At 50.3% G+C, this 16,479-nt stretch overlaps 1 protein-coding gene across 1 annotated transcript; it reads left to right on the forward strand.

Annotated features, from left to right (window-relative positions):
• Positions 1-3,533: 3,533 nt before the first annotated feature.
• On the forward strand, positions 3,534-11,787 carry LOC119037859 (serpin A9). The gene is made up of 4 exons (XM_037130146.2): positions 3,534-3,936; positions 8,555-8,825; positions 10,094-10,241; positions 11,587-11,787. Exons 1-4 carry the CDS (start codon positions 3,549-3,551, stop codon positions 11,785-11,787), a joined length of 1,008 nt encoding a protein of 335 aa, XP_036986041.2. The 5' UTR covers positions 3,534-3,548.
• The last annotated feature ends 4,692 nt before the right edge of the window (positions 11,788-16,479 follow it).

Here is a 16,479-nt window from a genome sequence, read left to right on the forward strand (position 1 = left end):
GAAGGGAGAGGGAAGAACAAGAGTAGAGAACAGCAAACATCCCGCGTGAGGGTCAAGGAGATGCGCCGGATGGCCGGACATAACCATCCAGAGCAAGGGCCTCTGAGTCGGACGATGAGTTGGGGGTGCCACAAGAGGCCAAATGATGCAGGTTTAGTGAAAGATTTCACTGTCTGCTCTAGGAAATGTGAAGCTATTGAAATATTTAAGTGTTGATGTGGTGGGCTGGGAGATAAGGAAGGAGCAGGCACAAGGCTGAATCCTACTTTTGAATAACTGGGTGAGTGGGGCTGTCATGGATGGAGATATTGAAAGCATTTTCAGTTGTCCCGTTTTTGGGAGATGGTGTTTGGTTAAGAGCCTGAGTTCAGTTTGGGTGATTCTGAGCTTAAGGTTTACTGGCAACAGTAGGAGGAAGCACTGAGTAAGTGGATAGATATATGGAGTTCAGAGGAAGGTCTGAGCTGGGGATGAAAAATAAGTGATTTGCATTTTTTAGTAATAGAGCAGTGGGCGGTGTGGGATGGGAGGCTGATGAGAGAAGGGAGATTAAAGTGAGGAGCGCGCTGCAGAGTGCTGGGTGCTGGGGCCCATAAGGGAAGGGCAGAAGAGAAACCAGTGAAAGTGACAGTCTGTGGGCTGGTCCCATTTCTGTGGACCCAGAACCCAGACAAGGGTGGGCCAGGGACAGTGTGGGAGGTGAGGCCACAGACACCACGAATATACAGCTCTTGAAGATTTGGGCTGTGACGGAGGGAAGGAAGACAGGGCAGCATCTAGAAGGGAATGAGATTTTTATTGTGTCATTGGTGGTTTATTTGTCTTCATGGGCAAGATTTGAAAGTCTTTTTAAGCCAGTGGTGAGAACCCAGTTAGGAGGGAGCACAGAAATACAGAAGAGAGAGGTATAGGGGTCCTGAGTTGGAGATAAAGGATGCTTTCTCAAGTTCTGGAAGGAGTATTGACCCTAGAAGGAGGAGTAGAGGGGAGGAGTGGGGGAGGGGAGGCGAGCCAGGTAGAGTAGGGCTGTGTCTTTGGTGGAGGAGGCTGGGGGAGTTCCTTTTCTGAGGGGCTGTCTTTAGTGGGAGGTAAGAGACAAGGTGATCTGGGCATTGCATGTGTGTGCATACATGGCTGGGTGAAGAGCCCATTGGACAGAAAGGGGAAAGGTTGAGATATTCCCAACAGTCAGTGGGGCAATGAGTGGATCAGTGCTATGGTAACAGGCAAATAAAGATTGGCGATTGGAAATGTGCAGTGGGCCAAACAGCCCTTCCTGGGGGCCTTGCTGAACATGCTTGTCAGAGAGGCCGAGGCCCCAGGGAGTGCAGGGTTTGGAATGAAACCAAGCCTTTTGACACTCAGGCTGGATAAGAAGGTAAATGAAAACAGCGGAGGGTGGGTAGGCTGAGAGAAACGCAACCTTTCCAGGAAACTGGAACAGTTGGTACCCAAGAATGAAGCCAGTGACATAAGTTGGGGGCCCAATGGCAAGGACCTGACATGCCAGGTGCTTGGGCGTTCCTCCCGAGGTCAGAGGGGAGCCACTGAGGAATCCGAGTGGGAGAGTGACACATGAGATTTGCATCTAGAAAGCTCGCCCTGTCTGCAGGGTGGACAGGTGCCTAGATGAGTGAGGAACTGAGCAGGTGAGAGACAATGGCAGGTGGGACAAAGGCCGGGGCACCTGGGAGAGCGGGGCCCAGACAGGGGCAGCCACAGTGGGGAGCAGGACAAACTGTCCCTGTCACCCTGATGGGAAGAGCTCACTGGCAGGAGTCTTGCACACCCTCAGACCTCAGTCGTGACACAGCAGGGATAGGGTCCTTATCGGACTGGGGGAGAGAGACAGCGGGGAGACAGAAGGGCCACCATGGGAGGACAGGAGTTCGGAATGGGGAGAGGCCAGGTGTGAAGGTTGGATTTTGAGAGGTGCCTGAAGGAGGTCTGCAGTGTGAGGACCTGCCCCTGGAGGCCCACGGCCACAGAGCCCAGACGGCCAAGGAAGGAAGCCCCTCGAGGCCTCCTCTCTGAGGCCCAGAGAGAACCAGCGCCTTGCCCGAGACCACAGGGAGCCCAGGCCATGACAGGACCAGAACATTTACTAGCTGGCTGCCTGAGAGGCCACTGGTTCAGGCAGATCCCCCCACCCAGCCCAGGACCCCCACTCAGGAGGATTTGGGTATGGAGTCAGATGTCCTCTAGCAAAGCCACATCTGCTGACGGGGAGGTGGACCCTCTGGGCGGCAGAGCTGGTGTCAGCAGACGCCCCTTGGAATCCCCACCCACACCCATTCCTCGCCAGAGAGGGGTACAGGTCCCTGGTGCTCCGTGGTGTGCGCCGTCCCTGTGCCCGGCTGTGCCTCTTCTGCCCTAGAGCAAGGCTGCCCTTCCCTTCCTTCAACCTCATCCTTCTCACACAGGGACATGCCTGTCCCTTCACCCCACTCCCTATGCACATTGAGCCAGACGCCATGCTGGGCATGTAGAGAGCATCTGTCCTCTTCCTCAGAGCTACCCTCACTCACAGGTGGGAAAAGTGAGACTCGGGAAGCTGACACAACTGGAGGGTGACTGCCCAAGGCTGCATTCTTTAAACACAATGTATTGCTCTGAGGTTGTGGAAAAAGCAAATGGTCTTGTTTAGGCTCTGACTTTCAACTGGCTGTCAAGATCAAGTGCTGCAATCAGTCATTACTACCCACATTAGCACAGCAGACCCCCAGATCATCACAGGTGTACTGCAGACCCCCCATTTCTCATACAGTTTTCTGAAGACCCCAGCCAGCTGCAGAGCTCATCAAATAGAAGACACTTGGGATTTTAGTGCCACGTTCCTCCTTCCTCTGTTCCCATCCACCCTGGGTCAGGCACCTGATGTAAATGCTCCTCCAGCCCAGGTAGTGCACCAGCATCTACTGAGCTCCTATATGGTGTGCTGCAATGGGCTGGAGGTGGGAAGAGCAAGGAATGACACATGTAGCTCCCAGAACAGCCCTTGACAATCCCATTCGGATGGAGACTGGCCTCTGCGTCAACCCTTCAGTGGGTCCCACGGCCCGGAGTCAAGTCGGTCAAGTCTATGGCCTGTGCTCCCGCAGCCTGTCTCTTACAGCTCCCTGTCCCCTTTTCCTCCACCCCACCCCCCGGGGCTGAGATTCCATGGAATCTGTTAACTGTCCTGCTTGTCCCCATTCCATTGCTAATGAGCTCAGTGTTGTAAGGTCTCTGATTCAGGGCCTGCACCCTCAGCTTACCTCTGCTCAATGGTTCTTTCCTCTCTTGCAGACTTACCTCGTTCCAAAATGTCATCCTCCTTTCATCAAGTTTTCTTAGTTGTTAGCTTCTGTGCTTCAATCTATTGTGTGTCGCCATCCAGTCTCCCCAGCAAAGGATCCCTCTGCCCATCCTCCACAAGGGACATCCCTGCCTCCCAGGTGTCTTCCAGCAACACCAACTTCGCCTTCCACCTGTACCAGCGGCTGGTTTCAAAGACCCCGAGCCAGAACATCTTCTTCTCTCCAGTGAGCGTCTCTGCCTCTCTGGCCATGCTTGCCCTAGGAGCCCATGCAGCCACCAAGACCCAGATCCTTCAGAGCATGGGGTTCAACCTCACACGCACACCAGAGGCCACAATTCAGCAGGGCTTCCAGCGTGTGGTCCACTCACTCCGAGTCCCCAGCGCAGACCTGGACTTGAGGATGGGGAATGTCCTTTTCATCAAAAAGGGGCTGCAGCTGCAGGCAGATTTCTTGAATGATGTCAGGAGGCTGTATGAGTCAGAAGTCTTTTCTACAGATTTCTCCAACGCCTCTACAGCCCGGAAGAAGATCAACAGCTATGTGGAGAAGGAAACCAAAGGAAAGGTTGCAGACTTGATCCAAGACCTTGAACCTCAGACAGCCATGGTCCTGGTGAACTACATTTTCTTTAAAGGTAAGGCTCTGAGAAGTTGACTCTGATTTTAATGTTCTGTTCCTCCCCACCCCCAGTCAAATAAGGAAGCTAGACAAACCCCGGAGAGCAGGGTGGGACAGTGGGAAGGCCCAAGTTCTAACTGGCTGAGTGCTAACTAGCTTTGGAGCGAGCTGGTGCCTCACCTTGGCTATCTCACGTTCCCTCTCTTAGCTTCAATTTACCAATTACAGTGGGGGCTCATTCAGTTTCATCTTTTACAGCCTGATTATGAGTCCTGAGGGGCTAACAGGGGGCTCTGTGGGCAGCTCATGGGACACAAAAATTTTCTAGAAATCAGTTTCAGAGAAAGGACCTCACTTCTTGCCACCAGTAGCTGCCCTACTGCCCCCTGAAGGTTTTGAAAAGGGACACAGAGCTTTCCAACAACCCAGGTTAAGAACCAGACTGACAGTTGCCACAGGGGAGGGCTTGGGGGCCTGGGTGGAAAAGGTGAAGGGATTGAGAAGTCCAGATTGGTTGTCACAGAACAGTCACGGGGATGCAAAGTACAGCACAGGGAATATAGTCAGTGATATTGTGATAACTATGTATGGTGCCAGATGCATAGTATGGAAATATCAGGGGGTCACTTCGTAAACTGTATGATCGTGTTACCACTATGCTGTACACCTGAAACCAATGCAGAATAATACTGAATGTAAACAGTAATTTAAAAATAAAAAAAGAAGCATATCCCAAAGTGAGAACACTTTCATAGATGGGAAAGTCCAGACAGTTCTTTGCTAAGTTTTAGGAATCCAGTTAAGTTTTAGGAATTCTTTGTACATTTGGGTAACAGTATAATTGTCATGCACACCACCTGTGCATCTGTCTAGAGCTTCACAGTTTACAAAACACTGTGTTGCCCTGAATGAGCTTAAGCTCTAAAGTTGGACAATGTCAGGGTTGAGTTCCACCTTTGCCCTGATTTACTTCATGATTCTAAGTGTGTTGCCTTAAAAGATCAAACATGTGCTGAGTGCCTGATGTGAGCCAGGATTATGCTAACTGGATGGATGATAAAGTCAACTTCACAGGGTTGTGCTTATGGGTGAAGCACCTGGACTCCCCAGACAAGGTTTTCAGGGACACATTGTGCCATCCCTCCCTCTCTCTGCTCTCTCCTTCCTTCCCTCTCTCCCTCCTCTCATCCAGCCATCTACCCATTTACCCATCCATTCTGCAAGGTTGGACAAGAAGGAAGAATAATAAATATGCGTCAAGTTCCTACTAAGTTTCCTGTATTTAACATGTATTGTTCCATTTAGCTTAATTTTACTGAAATAGAATCCATAAACCATAAAATTCACCATTTTAAAGTATACTGTTCAGTGGGTTTTGGTTTTTGGTTATAGTCACTTGATTTCATATCCACAAGGTTGTGTAAATATCTCTAGTATATAATCCCCATTCTTATCATCTCAAACAAAAACGCACTCACCATTAGCAGTCACTCCTTGCTCCTGCTCTTTCCCCACCAACAAGCCATCTACTTTCTACCTCTGCAGACATTCTGGACACTTCATAGAAATAGGATCATATGGCATGTGCCAGTCTTTCTGTAAACATCACGTTCAATTCCTTGCACCAAGGAGCATGATTGCATGATTGCAAGAAGAGGTTTGGTTCTGAAAGAAACCACCAAAGTCTCCACAGTGAGTGTACCATTTTGCATTCCCAGCAGCAATGAGTGAGAGTTTCTGTTGCTCTAAATCTTTGCCAGCATTTGGTGTCAGTGTTCCAGACTTCTGCCACTCGAATAGGTGTACACGGGTATCTCACTTTAATTTGCATTTCCCTGATGACATATGATGCAGAATGTATGTTCGTATGTTTATTTGCCATCTGTGTATCTTTTTTGACGAGCTGTCTGTCAAGGCCTTTCCAGTTTTTAAATCCAGTTGTTTGTTTGCTATTAAGTTTTAGGAATTCTGTGTACATTTTGGGTAACAGTTCTTTATCGGATGTATATTTTAAAATTATTTTCCTACTGTCTGTGGCTTGTTTTCTCATTCTCTTAACAATGTCTTTCCAGACCAGTTTTGAATTTAATGAAGTTCAGCTTATCAATGATTTCTTTTATATAGTATGCCCTTGGCACGACACATAAACCATTATTGCCATGCCTTAGGTCATCTAGGCTTTCTCCTACTTTATCTTGCAGGTGTTTTATAGTTTTGTATTTTTCATTTAGGTCTATGAGTCATTTTGAGTTAATTTTTTGAGATGAGTACAAGGTTCCTGTCTGGACTCATTATTTTGAATATGGGTGTCAGTTATTCCAGCAGCATATGTTGAATACACTGTCTTCCTCCTTTGTATTGCCCTTTGCTCCTTTGTCAAAGATCAGGTGACGATATTTATCTAGGTCATTTCTGGGCTCTCTATTCTGTTCTAGTGATCTACTTGTCTATTTTTTAATCAATACCACACTCTCAGGATAACTGTAGCTTTATAGTAAATCTTGAAGTTGGTTAGAGTCAGTCTTCCAACTTTACTCTTCTCCTTCAATATTGTATTGCCTGTTCTGGGCCTTCTGCAACTTGATACGAGCTTTAGAACCAGTTTGTTATTATGTACACTATACCTTTCTAGGATTTTGACAGGGATTTCATTAAATCTATAAATCAAGTTGGGGAGAATTGACATCTTAACAATATTGAGCCTTTCTATCCATGAACATAGGACATCTTTCCATTTATTTAGTTATTTTTTATTTCTCAGAGTTTTGTGGTTTTCTTCTTATAGATCTTGTACATATTTTGTTAGATTTATATCTAAGTATGTCATTTTGGGGAGATGCTAAATGGTACTGTTTTTAATTTCAAATTTCACTTGTTCATTGCTGGTATATATAAAAGTGATTGACTTTTGTACAATATATTGATCTTGTATTCTGCAACCTTGCTATAATCATGTATTAGTTCCAGAAATTCTTTTGTTTATTCTTTTAAATTTTTCTACATAGATAATCATGTCATCTGCAAACAAAGACAGTTTTATTTCATTCTTCACAATCTGTATACATTTTATTTCCTTTTCTTGTCTTGTTGCATTGGCTAGAACTCCCAGTACAGTGTTTAAAAGGAGTGGTAAGAAGGACATTCTTTCATTGTACCTGACCATGGAGGGGTGGGGAAGCTTAGAGTTTCTCACCATTAAATGCCACATTAGCTGTGTTTATTGTAGAAAGTCTTTGCCAAGGGCCTTTGTGTGCATCATGGGGTGTGCCATCAACACCTGTCAAGGCAGTTTCTAGCTCTAACTCAGCATTCAGTTTCTGTTTGTATAGACCTTCAAGGTCAGCCACCAGAGCTGAGAACTAGAGCTTTCTCGTTTTTTTTCAAATATACATATACCTGACACGTGCATGTAGCATCTAAAAGCCCAGGGTATACTGGAACCTTCCAAAGTCTCTATGGACATCTTTTCCCTCAGCTTTTCCTTTTAAATGTTTTGATTAGTCTATTGTGTGTCCCATCTGTTATCCTCCTCCAGGCAACCATGAAGCTAAAACACTTGCTTATAATTGCCCCTAACAAACACTCCCTGACCTGGGGGAGAAATGCTTTTAGCACTGGGTGAGCTCCAATCAGCCTTGGAAGTGGGCTGTTCCAGGAAACTATCAGACAGGTCAAGTAGTTTTAAATCTTTGGAAATGAGGCTTTGAAATTTCTCCAGATCAGTTCCTCCTCCCCTGGTGTTGGGAATACAGTCCGCTGTTTTTCAGAGCTGCTGCTGAGCTAGAAAGTAGAGGGTGAGACTAACACAAAGTTAAAATGTCACGGAGGTGACCATTCTCATTGAGATTCAGCCACTTACCTGGAATAGACACTTCCCAGGCTGCTGCAAGCCTTTGCTTAATTTCCAGAGTTCTGAAAAAGCTGCCTCTATTTCTGCCAGGGTGTTTTTTTTTTCTTTTCTTTTTTTGCCTTTATAAAAGGGTAAATATACAGAGGTCCTCACTCCGTTATCTTCACAGATGCCACCACCACCCTCACCCCCAACCTATCCTGTTAAGCCTTTTGATTAGTTGATTGTTAGCTACTTCCTCAGCCAGCTGCAAAACTTATCAGTACCTGTAGCTACTTTTGATGAATTTTCCCCAAGGAAATGGCCCTTTGCCTCGGTTGAGCTCCCAATCAGATCAAATACAGACAGCGCTGCAAGTGATGCCTCCCAGGGAAGAACAACACAGCTCCAATGAGGACAATTCTTCCAGCCCCATTTTTATCCTTCCGGGCCCTCAGGTTGCCGAATTTCACTGCAAATGCAGGCTCTTACTTTTCAAGGACACCACAGAGCTGGAGCATTTTGGGGGGGGCGGGGCAGTGGAACTAGGGCGAGTTGAAACACCACAAAGCAGACTGTTCCTATCAAAATTTAGCTGTTTTTCTTTAATGAATTGTTTCCCACTTTTTTTAAGCATTTGGTTAATTTCTAGAGTTCTGAAAAGTTAATTTCAATCGTTATTGGCAGTTCTCTCATTTTTTTATGGTAGAGAGAGTGTTCAGAGGTCCTTCCTTTATCAGTTTGGCTGTCGTTACCTCACTAATTGCACTGTGACATAAAGATTTCTCTTCTCTCTATGTGCTAGCCAGGTGGGCGAAGCCCTTTAACCCTGTGTATACAAGTAAAAGATACCCATTCTTGGTGGGCAAGACCACTGTGAAGGTCCCCATGATGCACCAGGTGGAGAAATTTGCTTTCGGAGTGGACCCAGAGCTGAACTGCTCTGTGCTGCAGATGGACTACAGTGGAGATGCTGCAGCCTTCTTCGTCCTCCCTGTCCAGGGTGGGATGAGGCAGCTGGAGCAGTCCTTGTCACCCAGGACACTGAGGAAATGGAGCTACTCCCTCCAGAAGAGGTGGGCACCTGTGTCGGTTTGCTGGGTCCTGAGGCTGGTGATGGTGTACAGCCCAGGGTGGGGAAAGAGCATTTCTTGGCATTGTGGGCATCATCTAGGAGAGAAAGGACAGGCTCGGGGATAACTGTAATTCAAGAAAGACAAGGGTCCTTGCCCTGGGGAGGCAGGTTGAGTGCTGAGGAGCCTGTGGACAAAAAGGTCACTTTCAGCTGGGGTGGATGGAAGCCTTCAAGCCTTTGGCCATGGGTATGGGTAGAACATGAAGGTATGGATAAAACATAGAGGCTTGGAAAGGGCAGACTTGGTAGGGGAACAGCACTAGTACCGATGCAAAGGTGGGGACCAAGGGACACGTTGGAACGCTTCACTGGCTCATGCTCTCCTGCGATTGCAACCAGGCTCGAGAGAGGCAGAGGCTGCAGGTGGGGGCAGGGCATCTGTACAGAGACCCAGCCAAGAGAAGGTGAAGATGGCCAGGCCAGCACAATGCAGGGAAGAGAGAGCTGTCCTTGTGCCGGATGTCACAGAAGTCCATCGATGAAGTGTCCGTCCAACACTTTTGTGCTTGTATTTCTGTGACTCGTTAAGTACGTGACCTTGAGCAAAGTGCTCACACTAAGCTTTCCCTTCACTAAAATGGAGACAGCGTTCAGGAATGTGCCCGAGACAAAGCCTGGCCCGGAGCAAGTGCTCAGTGAGTGTGGGCTGTTCACTCCCGGTTCAGAGAAACCACCACGGAGGAGGAAAAAGTGTGCCAAACTCCAGGGCTGTGCTGTCTAGCATGACGGCCACCAGCCACATATGGTTATTTAAATTAAAATTAAATTAAATTTAAAGTGTAGTTTCTTGTTGGCACCAGCCACATTTAAGTTGCTTGGCAGCCACGTGTGGACTTTGCTCCCTCAGAGATTAGCAGGGTTTGTCTCGAGAAGGGCTGGTGAGTGGCGCTCTGGTCCAGGGGCGGTAGACTCGCTTCTGTCACCATCCAGCGCATCCCAGCGGTCTCTGCCATCGGCCCCCCTCCTGAGCCCCCTTCTCTGCTCTGTCCCCTACTTCAGGAGGGGGCCTGTTTTTCATCTCTTACATCTTCAGGGCTGAACTTGCTCACCCAGTGGGCTTACTTCCAGAGCAAGCTGGGCTGGTTGCCTGGAAGGTGTTGCCCCTTAAGCAGCACCCAATGGGAGAAGAGTCTGCTGAAATGCCAGCTAGAAACAGAGATGGGGGCCCAGGGCCTGTGACCTCACCCCTTCCTTTCCCCTTCTCCACAGGTGGATAGAGGTGTTCATTCCAAAATTTTCCATTTCTACCTCCTATGACCTGGAAAACATTCTCCCGAAGATGGGCATCCGGGATGCTTTTGGCAAAAATGCTGATTTTTCTGGAATCACAAAGAGAGACTTTCTTCAAGTTTCCAAAGTGAGTTGATCGCTGAGAATATTTGCACGAGAGCCGAGTTGGAAGGGCCTGTGGAGACTGACTAACTGAGCGCTCTTGTCTCGCTGACAAGGAAACAGAGTCCCCGGCAGGTGAAGTGCCGTCTCTGAGGCAGAAATGGGGCTGAATAACTGCACAGCCGCCAGGCCTGATGCTCTGTGGCCACTGTACCCCTGAGGCAAGGGCACCCTTTCTCCCTCGTCCGACGAGTGTTCCTGAGGTTCAACCGCAGTTCTAGGAGAACCAGGCAGGGGCACGCCAGGCCCCGACCTCGCCTCCCTGGAGCCCAGGTCCTCACAGTGAGGTCATAACGTGGCTGCTCATGGGACATTAGTCAAAAAAAAAAAAAAGAAAAGAAAAAGAAAAAGAAAAACAGGAAAAGAGAGAGCTGACTTCTCAAATGCAGGATATTGGACCTAAAAATTTAGATTTCTGATTCTCTTGAAACAACTCGTTGACCCAATTCCCACACCGTGAGTCCGAGCCTCTGCACAGTGGCCATCGACTGGGGCCGGGCTGTGAGCTACCCTTTAAGGCAGAAGGTAGCCTTGGGGCTCCCTGCAGACCCCACCCCCTTACAAGAGGTCTTCTTGTCCCATTGGGGTTACCTGTCTTACTCGTGTCTGCATATGGGTTCCTGATCCCTGACCTAAAATTTATTGTGATAACAGATTATAATGGTCAGGGGTGGTTCTGGGCCACTGAAGGGGACCTTGGTCACTGGTGTCAGGGAAGGATGCAGAGAGACCCCACAGGCAGACGATGAGCCTTCTGGGTCTTTCTCCACTATGCGCTCATGCGGAAAAGAATGGCCATAATTGTCCAGGGGTCCCAGGTGCCTGAAGCTTTGTAGCACATGAACCCCAGGTGAAGAATATCTCTTGTAGAAGAACGAGTAAGGACTCAATATTCGGTAACGCCCACCCCGTGTCTCCTGTGCAACGGCTGTGGCGCTGACTCTGGCATCCACACTTCGTATGATCTCCTTTAATTCATCAAATAACCCTGTGGGATACGTGCAATTATTACCAGCCTTTTCTGGGTTTGGAAAGTGAAGCACGAGGCATCTAAATATCTTTTACGATAATAAGCGGCAAAGCTGGGACTCAAACCTAGGTTTCTCTGGGCTGTATGTGTAACCATTCAACTCCATGCTCAAGGGCCAGCTGGCCAGGAGCCACCACCAGAGCTGCAACTGAACAAACCTCACGCCAGGCACGTCGTGGAACCTTGAAGCCGATTGGGGTGGGGGCCGGGTATCCCCATTCCCAGGCCAGCACTGACTCTCAGTTTCTGAAAAGTGTTGATGTTGCTCTTGCCTTGGCAGGCTGCCCACAAGGCTGTGCTGGACGTCCGGGAGGAGGGCACCGAGGCCGCGGCGGCCACTGCCACCAAGCTCACGGTCCGGTCCGAGGATGGCGCCTCTCACTCCATCTGCTTCAATAGGTCCTTCCTGCTGCTGATTGTCAGCAAAGCCACAGGGACAGTGCTCTTTCTGGGGAAAGTGGAGAATCCCACTAAGTTCTAGGCGGGCCCAGGCCTGTGGACAGACGAGACGTTAACAACGCACAGGAAATGAACCGCGTGCCCCTCCTGTTCCCAGGCCCCCTGCCCCCAGCAGAGCTGCATTTGCTGCCCAGACACCACTTCTGAGGCTCAGTCTCCAGAAGGCAGCAGAGATGCAGGTCATGAACCGAAGCCCCTGAGCCCCAGGCCACGTGCTCTTTCCCACAAACCTCCCAGGTCACCAGCTTCACAGGGCGTTTCTGGGTCTATGCATTTCCATTCCTTAGTGCCCAGGAGTGGTTGCATATAGGCCAGTCACCTTTACTGCAGAATGACCCGCCTTTACTGGCGACTGGACCCGCAGAGTCCCTCAAATGCATGGGTGGTAAAGGCCTTTCTGGGCACAGGCATCGGTTTTCCGTCCAGATCAGCAAGGCCAGCTGCCTTCTGGACTCTGACACTGTCACGTGCCCTCACGGCCCCTGGGTGAGCAGCCTCCGCCCTGCGGCTTTGCAGCGGACACGGCCCGGCCCCCTCAGTCTGACTTCCTCAAGCCGTGTGTGAGGCAGTGGACCACAGGGTTCCAAGCAAAGGCTCCCGTGCGACCCTCCCTGCTCTGCCCCCCTCTGAACGGGCCACCTTAGCTCCTCCCACATCACCATTCATTATCAAGGGTGACTCCTACAGCCTCCAGCGGAGCTCCCACAACCACCAGGTCCAGAGACCCCTTTCCTGGGGGGACGGGCGCCTCACGTTGGGTTTCCCGAGCTCTTTTACACACAGAGGAAGAAGAGAGAAGGGAGTTATGCTAGAGAGCTGGAGAAGCCGCAGGGGGGTCCCCACACTCCCACCTCACCCACCAACAGGAGACCAGAGACTCGAGGGGTGAGAACATCTCACCCAGGGCAGAGTGAGAGCTGGGTGGGGCCCAGACGTGGAGGCTGTGATGTCACCTGGGTCACCTCACTCTGTGTCCAGGGCTCTGCCTTCAGGCTCAAAATGCAGGTCACAGTGTCTCTGTAGACAGAATCATACGATTTTTATGATTTTTATGATTTTCATCCCTCATGGTCACCAGATGGGAAGGCAGTGGGGGATGGGCCAAAAGGCAAGGAGAGTTAAGAACACAACCTGCCGGTTGTTAAGTGACTAACCATGAGGATGTGCTGCACAGCAGAGGGGACACAGGCAGCACTAGGGTGACAACTCTGTGCAGTGCCACGCAGGCACTAGACTTATTGGGGGGATCGCTTTGCAAGGTATATAATTGTCTAATTGCAAATAAATGTTGTGCACCTGAAACTATTGTATGCCCATAATTAAAAAATAAAAATGAGTGAATAAATTCATCTCTGTGTTCGGTAGTGGAAAAACACCCGTGTGCAGAAACCAGCCCTCCTTTCCCCCAGGAGCACCCTGGGTAAGACCCGGCTCCCGGACCGGGGCACGTGCCTCAGAGAAGAGTGGCCCACGGTGACATGAAGGAGATGGCAGGGGTGAAGAACTGGCTAAAGCCAGTCCCGCCAGTCACAACACTTCGTTTCTCCTGGCAGCCATCGGGAGTCCCCAGGAGTCAGGGGTGCGTCACTCCCAGGGGGCGTCGCAGTGCCCGACAGCCTGAGTGGCCTCCCGGGCCCATTCAGACTGGTACCGGCCTCGGGCACAAAAGCACCATAAACTGTTCTCGGCGAGGTCCGCCTGTCCCTTCCTTCCACAGGCGCCTCTCCTGGGCGTTGGTGTTGCAGCGGGCCCGGGGTGTGAGTCGGTCAGGTCTGGTAAGACGCCAGGCACAGAGAGACAACAACTGCCCCTGAAAGATCCGCACTCACTCCTCACGGTTCCCAGGAGGAGAGCGTGTCACCCACGCAAGGCCACACGAGGAAGCACCGTGGCTGGCCAGGGGCGGGCGGGCCGAGGGAAGATGTGGGCAGGAGCCTTTACTACCAAGTGGTGGAAAGAACGCAGGCGGGCAGGGCCCCTCTGGGGCAGGACGCAACCGAGGTTGAAGCCTGTGGTGGGAGCGTCTGCAATGGGATTTTCACAGTCCTGTGAAAATATACCGACGGTGTAGATGTAAACAGTTTTGTCGTTAGTTTGACCCATGATTTCAAGACGCCAAATCTTCAATCACACAGTATCAAGAATGATTATCACAGAGCTGCGTGACCATTTCACTCACAACAGAAGTGACAATATTCTGAAGGCAGCTTCAGCTGTCTGATTAGAGCTGGTGGCAAAACCTGCAAAGAGCATCTAAACCAATAAACAAATGAAGAACGAACAGGTTCAGAGCGCGGAGTCCAGCGCACCACGCACGCACTCCCCACACGGGGACGGAGCTGCCCGTACGATGTGTCTGTCCAACCCACCCTTCTCACACACCAATCACTTCATCCCTGGAAAACCATTTACAATCGCCCCTCGGGCTTGTCCGTTCTGATTCCCCATCTAGAGTTCCAGGTCGGCCTCGTTTGACTCCAGCCAGCTGGAACTCTGGAGCCCCTAGCAGCCAGGTCTGCATCTGGGCTCCCTGGACCTTTTTTTCTGATGCTAACAAACCCCTGCAGTGTCTCCTGCTTCAGCGTCCACAGTTGTTTACTAACTGGCCCCGTGATGTAGGTATGAACAAGTCCGTCCTGTCTGGGGAAGTATTTTAAGTACGTCATAGACCACCTAGGACGCCCTGGGGGCAAGTGCCCAAGGAAAGTTAGCTATTTGTATCAGCGCTTACAGGGTGGGCTCCAGGGAGGACAAGCCAGGGACGCCGCAGGGGCAGCTGCAGGGGAGCTAAGCTCAGAGAAGGATGAGAGGGGTTGTTCTGGAAACGTGGAGGAAGTGGTGTAGCCGCACAGCTGGGTGGAGGAAGGCCTGGAGAGTGTGTGTGTGTGCTCGGCACATCCTGGCAGCGCCAGGCGACAGCAGGAGGGAAGGTGCGCTCAGGGGGGCCCAGGCCGTGAGTCCCGTGGAGTGGAAGGGGTTCGGAGAGGGTGACCAGGCCCCGGTGTCCCTCCAGCTAAAAGGTACTTCTGGCTGGTATTCTGTCCTAATGTCCCATGTGCTGAAAGGTGTCCACAGAGGATGTTGGGGCCTAGTGTCCTGCCTGCTGCAGGGAGGTGGGCCGTGTCCCGTGACCAGCAGGACCACGGTGCTCAGCAAAGGCCACCTGCCCAAGTAGCCACGGTGAGCTGGGCCACTTGGAGCCTTCGCGGAGGGCCAGGGCCAACCTCTCCTGGCTCTGGCAGTGAAGTAGAAGGTAGGATGAGTAAACACTCACAATAACAGTGCCTTTTTACGCCTTCCGACACTGCACTGGATGCAAAGGCAAGGAGTCTGTGAACCAAGGTCAAAGATGTCCACGCTACGAAGGGAGCCCAGCACCCCCAAAGAAGCGGTGCTCCACCCTCTCTCCTGCCACCGATGACATAATCTTATGTGTCAATTTGGCTGGGCCGTGGTGCCCACCTGTGTGGCCAAATATTATTCTGGATCTTTCTGTGAGGGTGCTTTTGGAAGAGATTAACATTTAAATTGGTAGGTAAAGTAGACTGTCCTCCATAGAGTAGGTGGGCCTCATCCAACCAGTTGAGGTCTTCATAGAACAAAGGCCGACCTCCCGCACCCAGAGGGAGTTCTACGAGCCCAGTGGCCGCGGCACGTGACCTGCAACACCTGCTCTTCCTGATGGTCATCTGTCATGATATGAGAAAACCAGTTGCATAAATGTCTGTCTCCCTGTCCTCTCTCTGCTTGCCCTGGGCGAGCCACTGCCCACGTGCAATCATGTTTAGTTCCCACCACAGCTCCGCCAGGTAGGCTCGATTGTAGCAGGGTCTGGAATAGAATCCGAAATGGGGGTCCCCAGAGCAGTTGCTTCCTCCCCGACCCTGCACAGAGTTACTGCAAAGGACCAGGTAATGTGTGTGCTGGCCCAGAACAAATGCTTCCTCTCAGGTGAGACAGACACTCTGGCCCCAGACTTCAATTCTCCTGTGTATTCACACTACGAGGGTCTTTACAGAGCACCCAGGAGGTTCTCATCATTTTGGACCCAGGGGTAGGGTCTCCAACGTTGGTCGGTGCAGCAGACCCCACTGGTGGCTAGCCCGAATGTCCTTGACCTTCACCTCTCCAGCACACACTGTCTGAGTCCCACCTGGAGCATCCACGGCTCCCAACCTGCCAGGGCCCATCCAGCCCCCTCCTAGAATCAGACTCAGTCTCTGCCAACCCTTATGATTTACAAGTGCCTTGCGATTGGGGCCGCTGTCTCTTTTGCTTTATGGATCTGATTAGTCATTTTTCTTAACAGTGTTTTGTTTTTCATTATAAATAAGATACGTGGTTTCTTTAAACATGTTTCTTATTTATAATGAAAAACAAAACACTGTTAAGAAAAATTAGATACGTGAGAAATTAGGGGAATACGGAAATCTACAGAGAAGAACATAAAAGTCACCTCGATTCCACCACCTAAAGATTCACTCATAAAAAATACCCATTTAGCTCCACCACTGCTCTAGATCGGGGGGCGTCCCAGCTCCGGCGTCTGGGCCGCACGGGAGAAGGGTTGTTCTGGGCCACACGCTAAATACACCATGACACGAGGTCACAAAGACATCTCATGGTGTTCAAGTCATTTACAGTTCTGTGTTGGGCCGCATTCACAGCCACCTTGGGCGACAGATACGTGGATGATCAAGAGTCAACGACCCAC

Source organism: Artibeus jamaicensis, unplaced genomic scaffold (genome assembly GCF_021234435.1).
Source record: "Artibeus jamaicensis isolate MK-2021 breed Jamaican fruit bat unplaced genomic scaffold, CSHL_Jam_final contig_444, whole genome shotgun sequence".
Lineage (NCBI taxonomy): Eukaryota > Metazoa > Chordata > Mammalia > Chiroptera > Phyllostomidae > Artibeus > Artibeus jamaicensis.

Bases quoted from the DNA above. Each gene is read 5' to 3' on its own strand.
- LOC119037859 (XM_037130146.2), top strand. From the start codon at position 3,549: ATGCTTGCCCTAGGAGCCCATGCAGCCACCAAGACCCAGATCCTTCAG. The intron at 3,937-8,554 runs GTAAGGCTCTGA...TCTATGTGCTAG, and splicing joins GAACTACATTTTCTTTAAAG to CCAGGTGGGCGAAGCCCTTT. The intron at 10,242-11,586 runs GTGAGTTGATCG...TTGCCTTGGCAG, and splicing joins ACTTTCTTCAAGTTTCCAAA to GCTGCCCACAAGGCTGTGCT.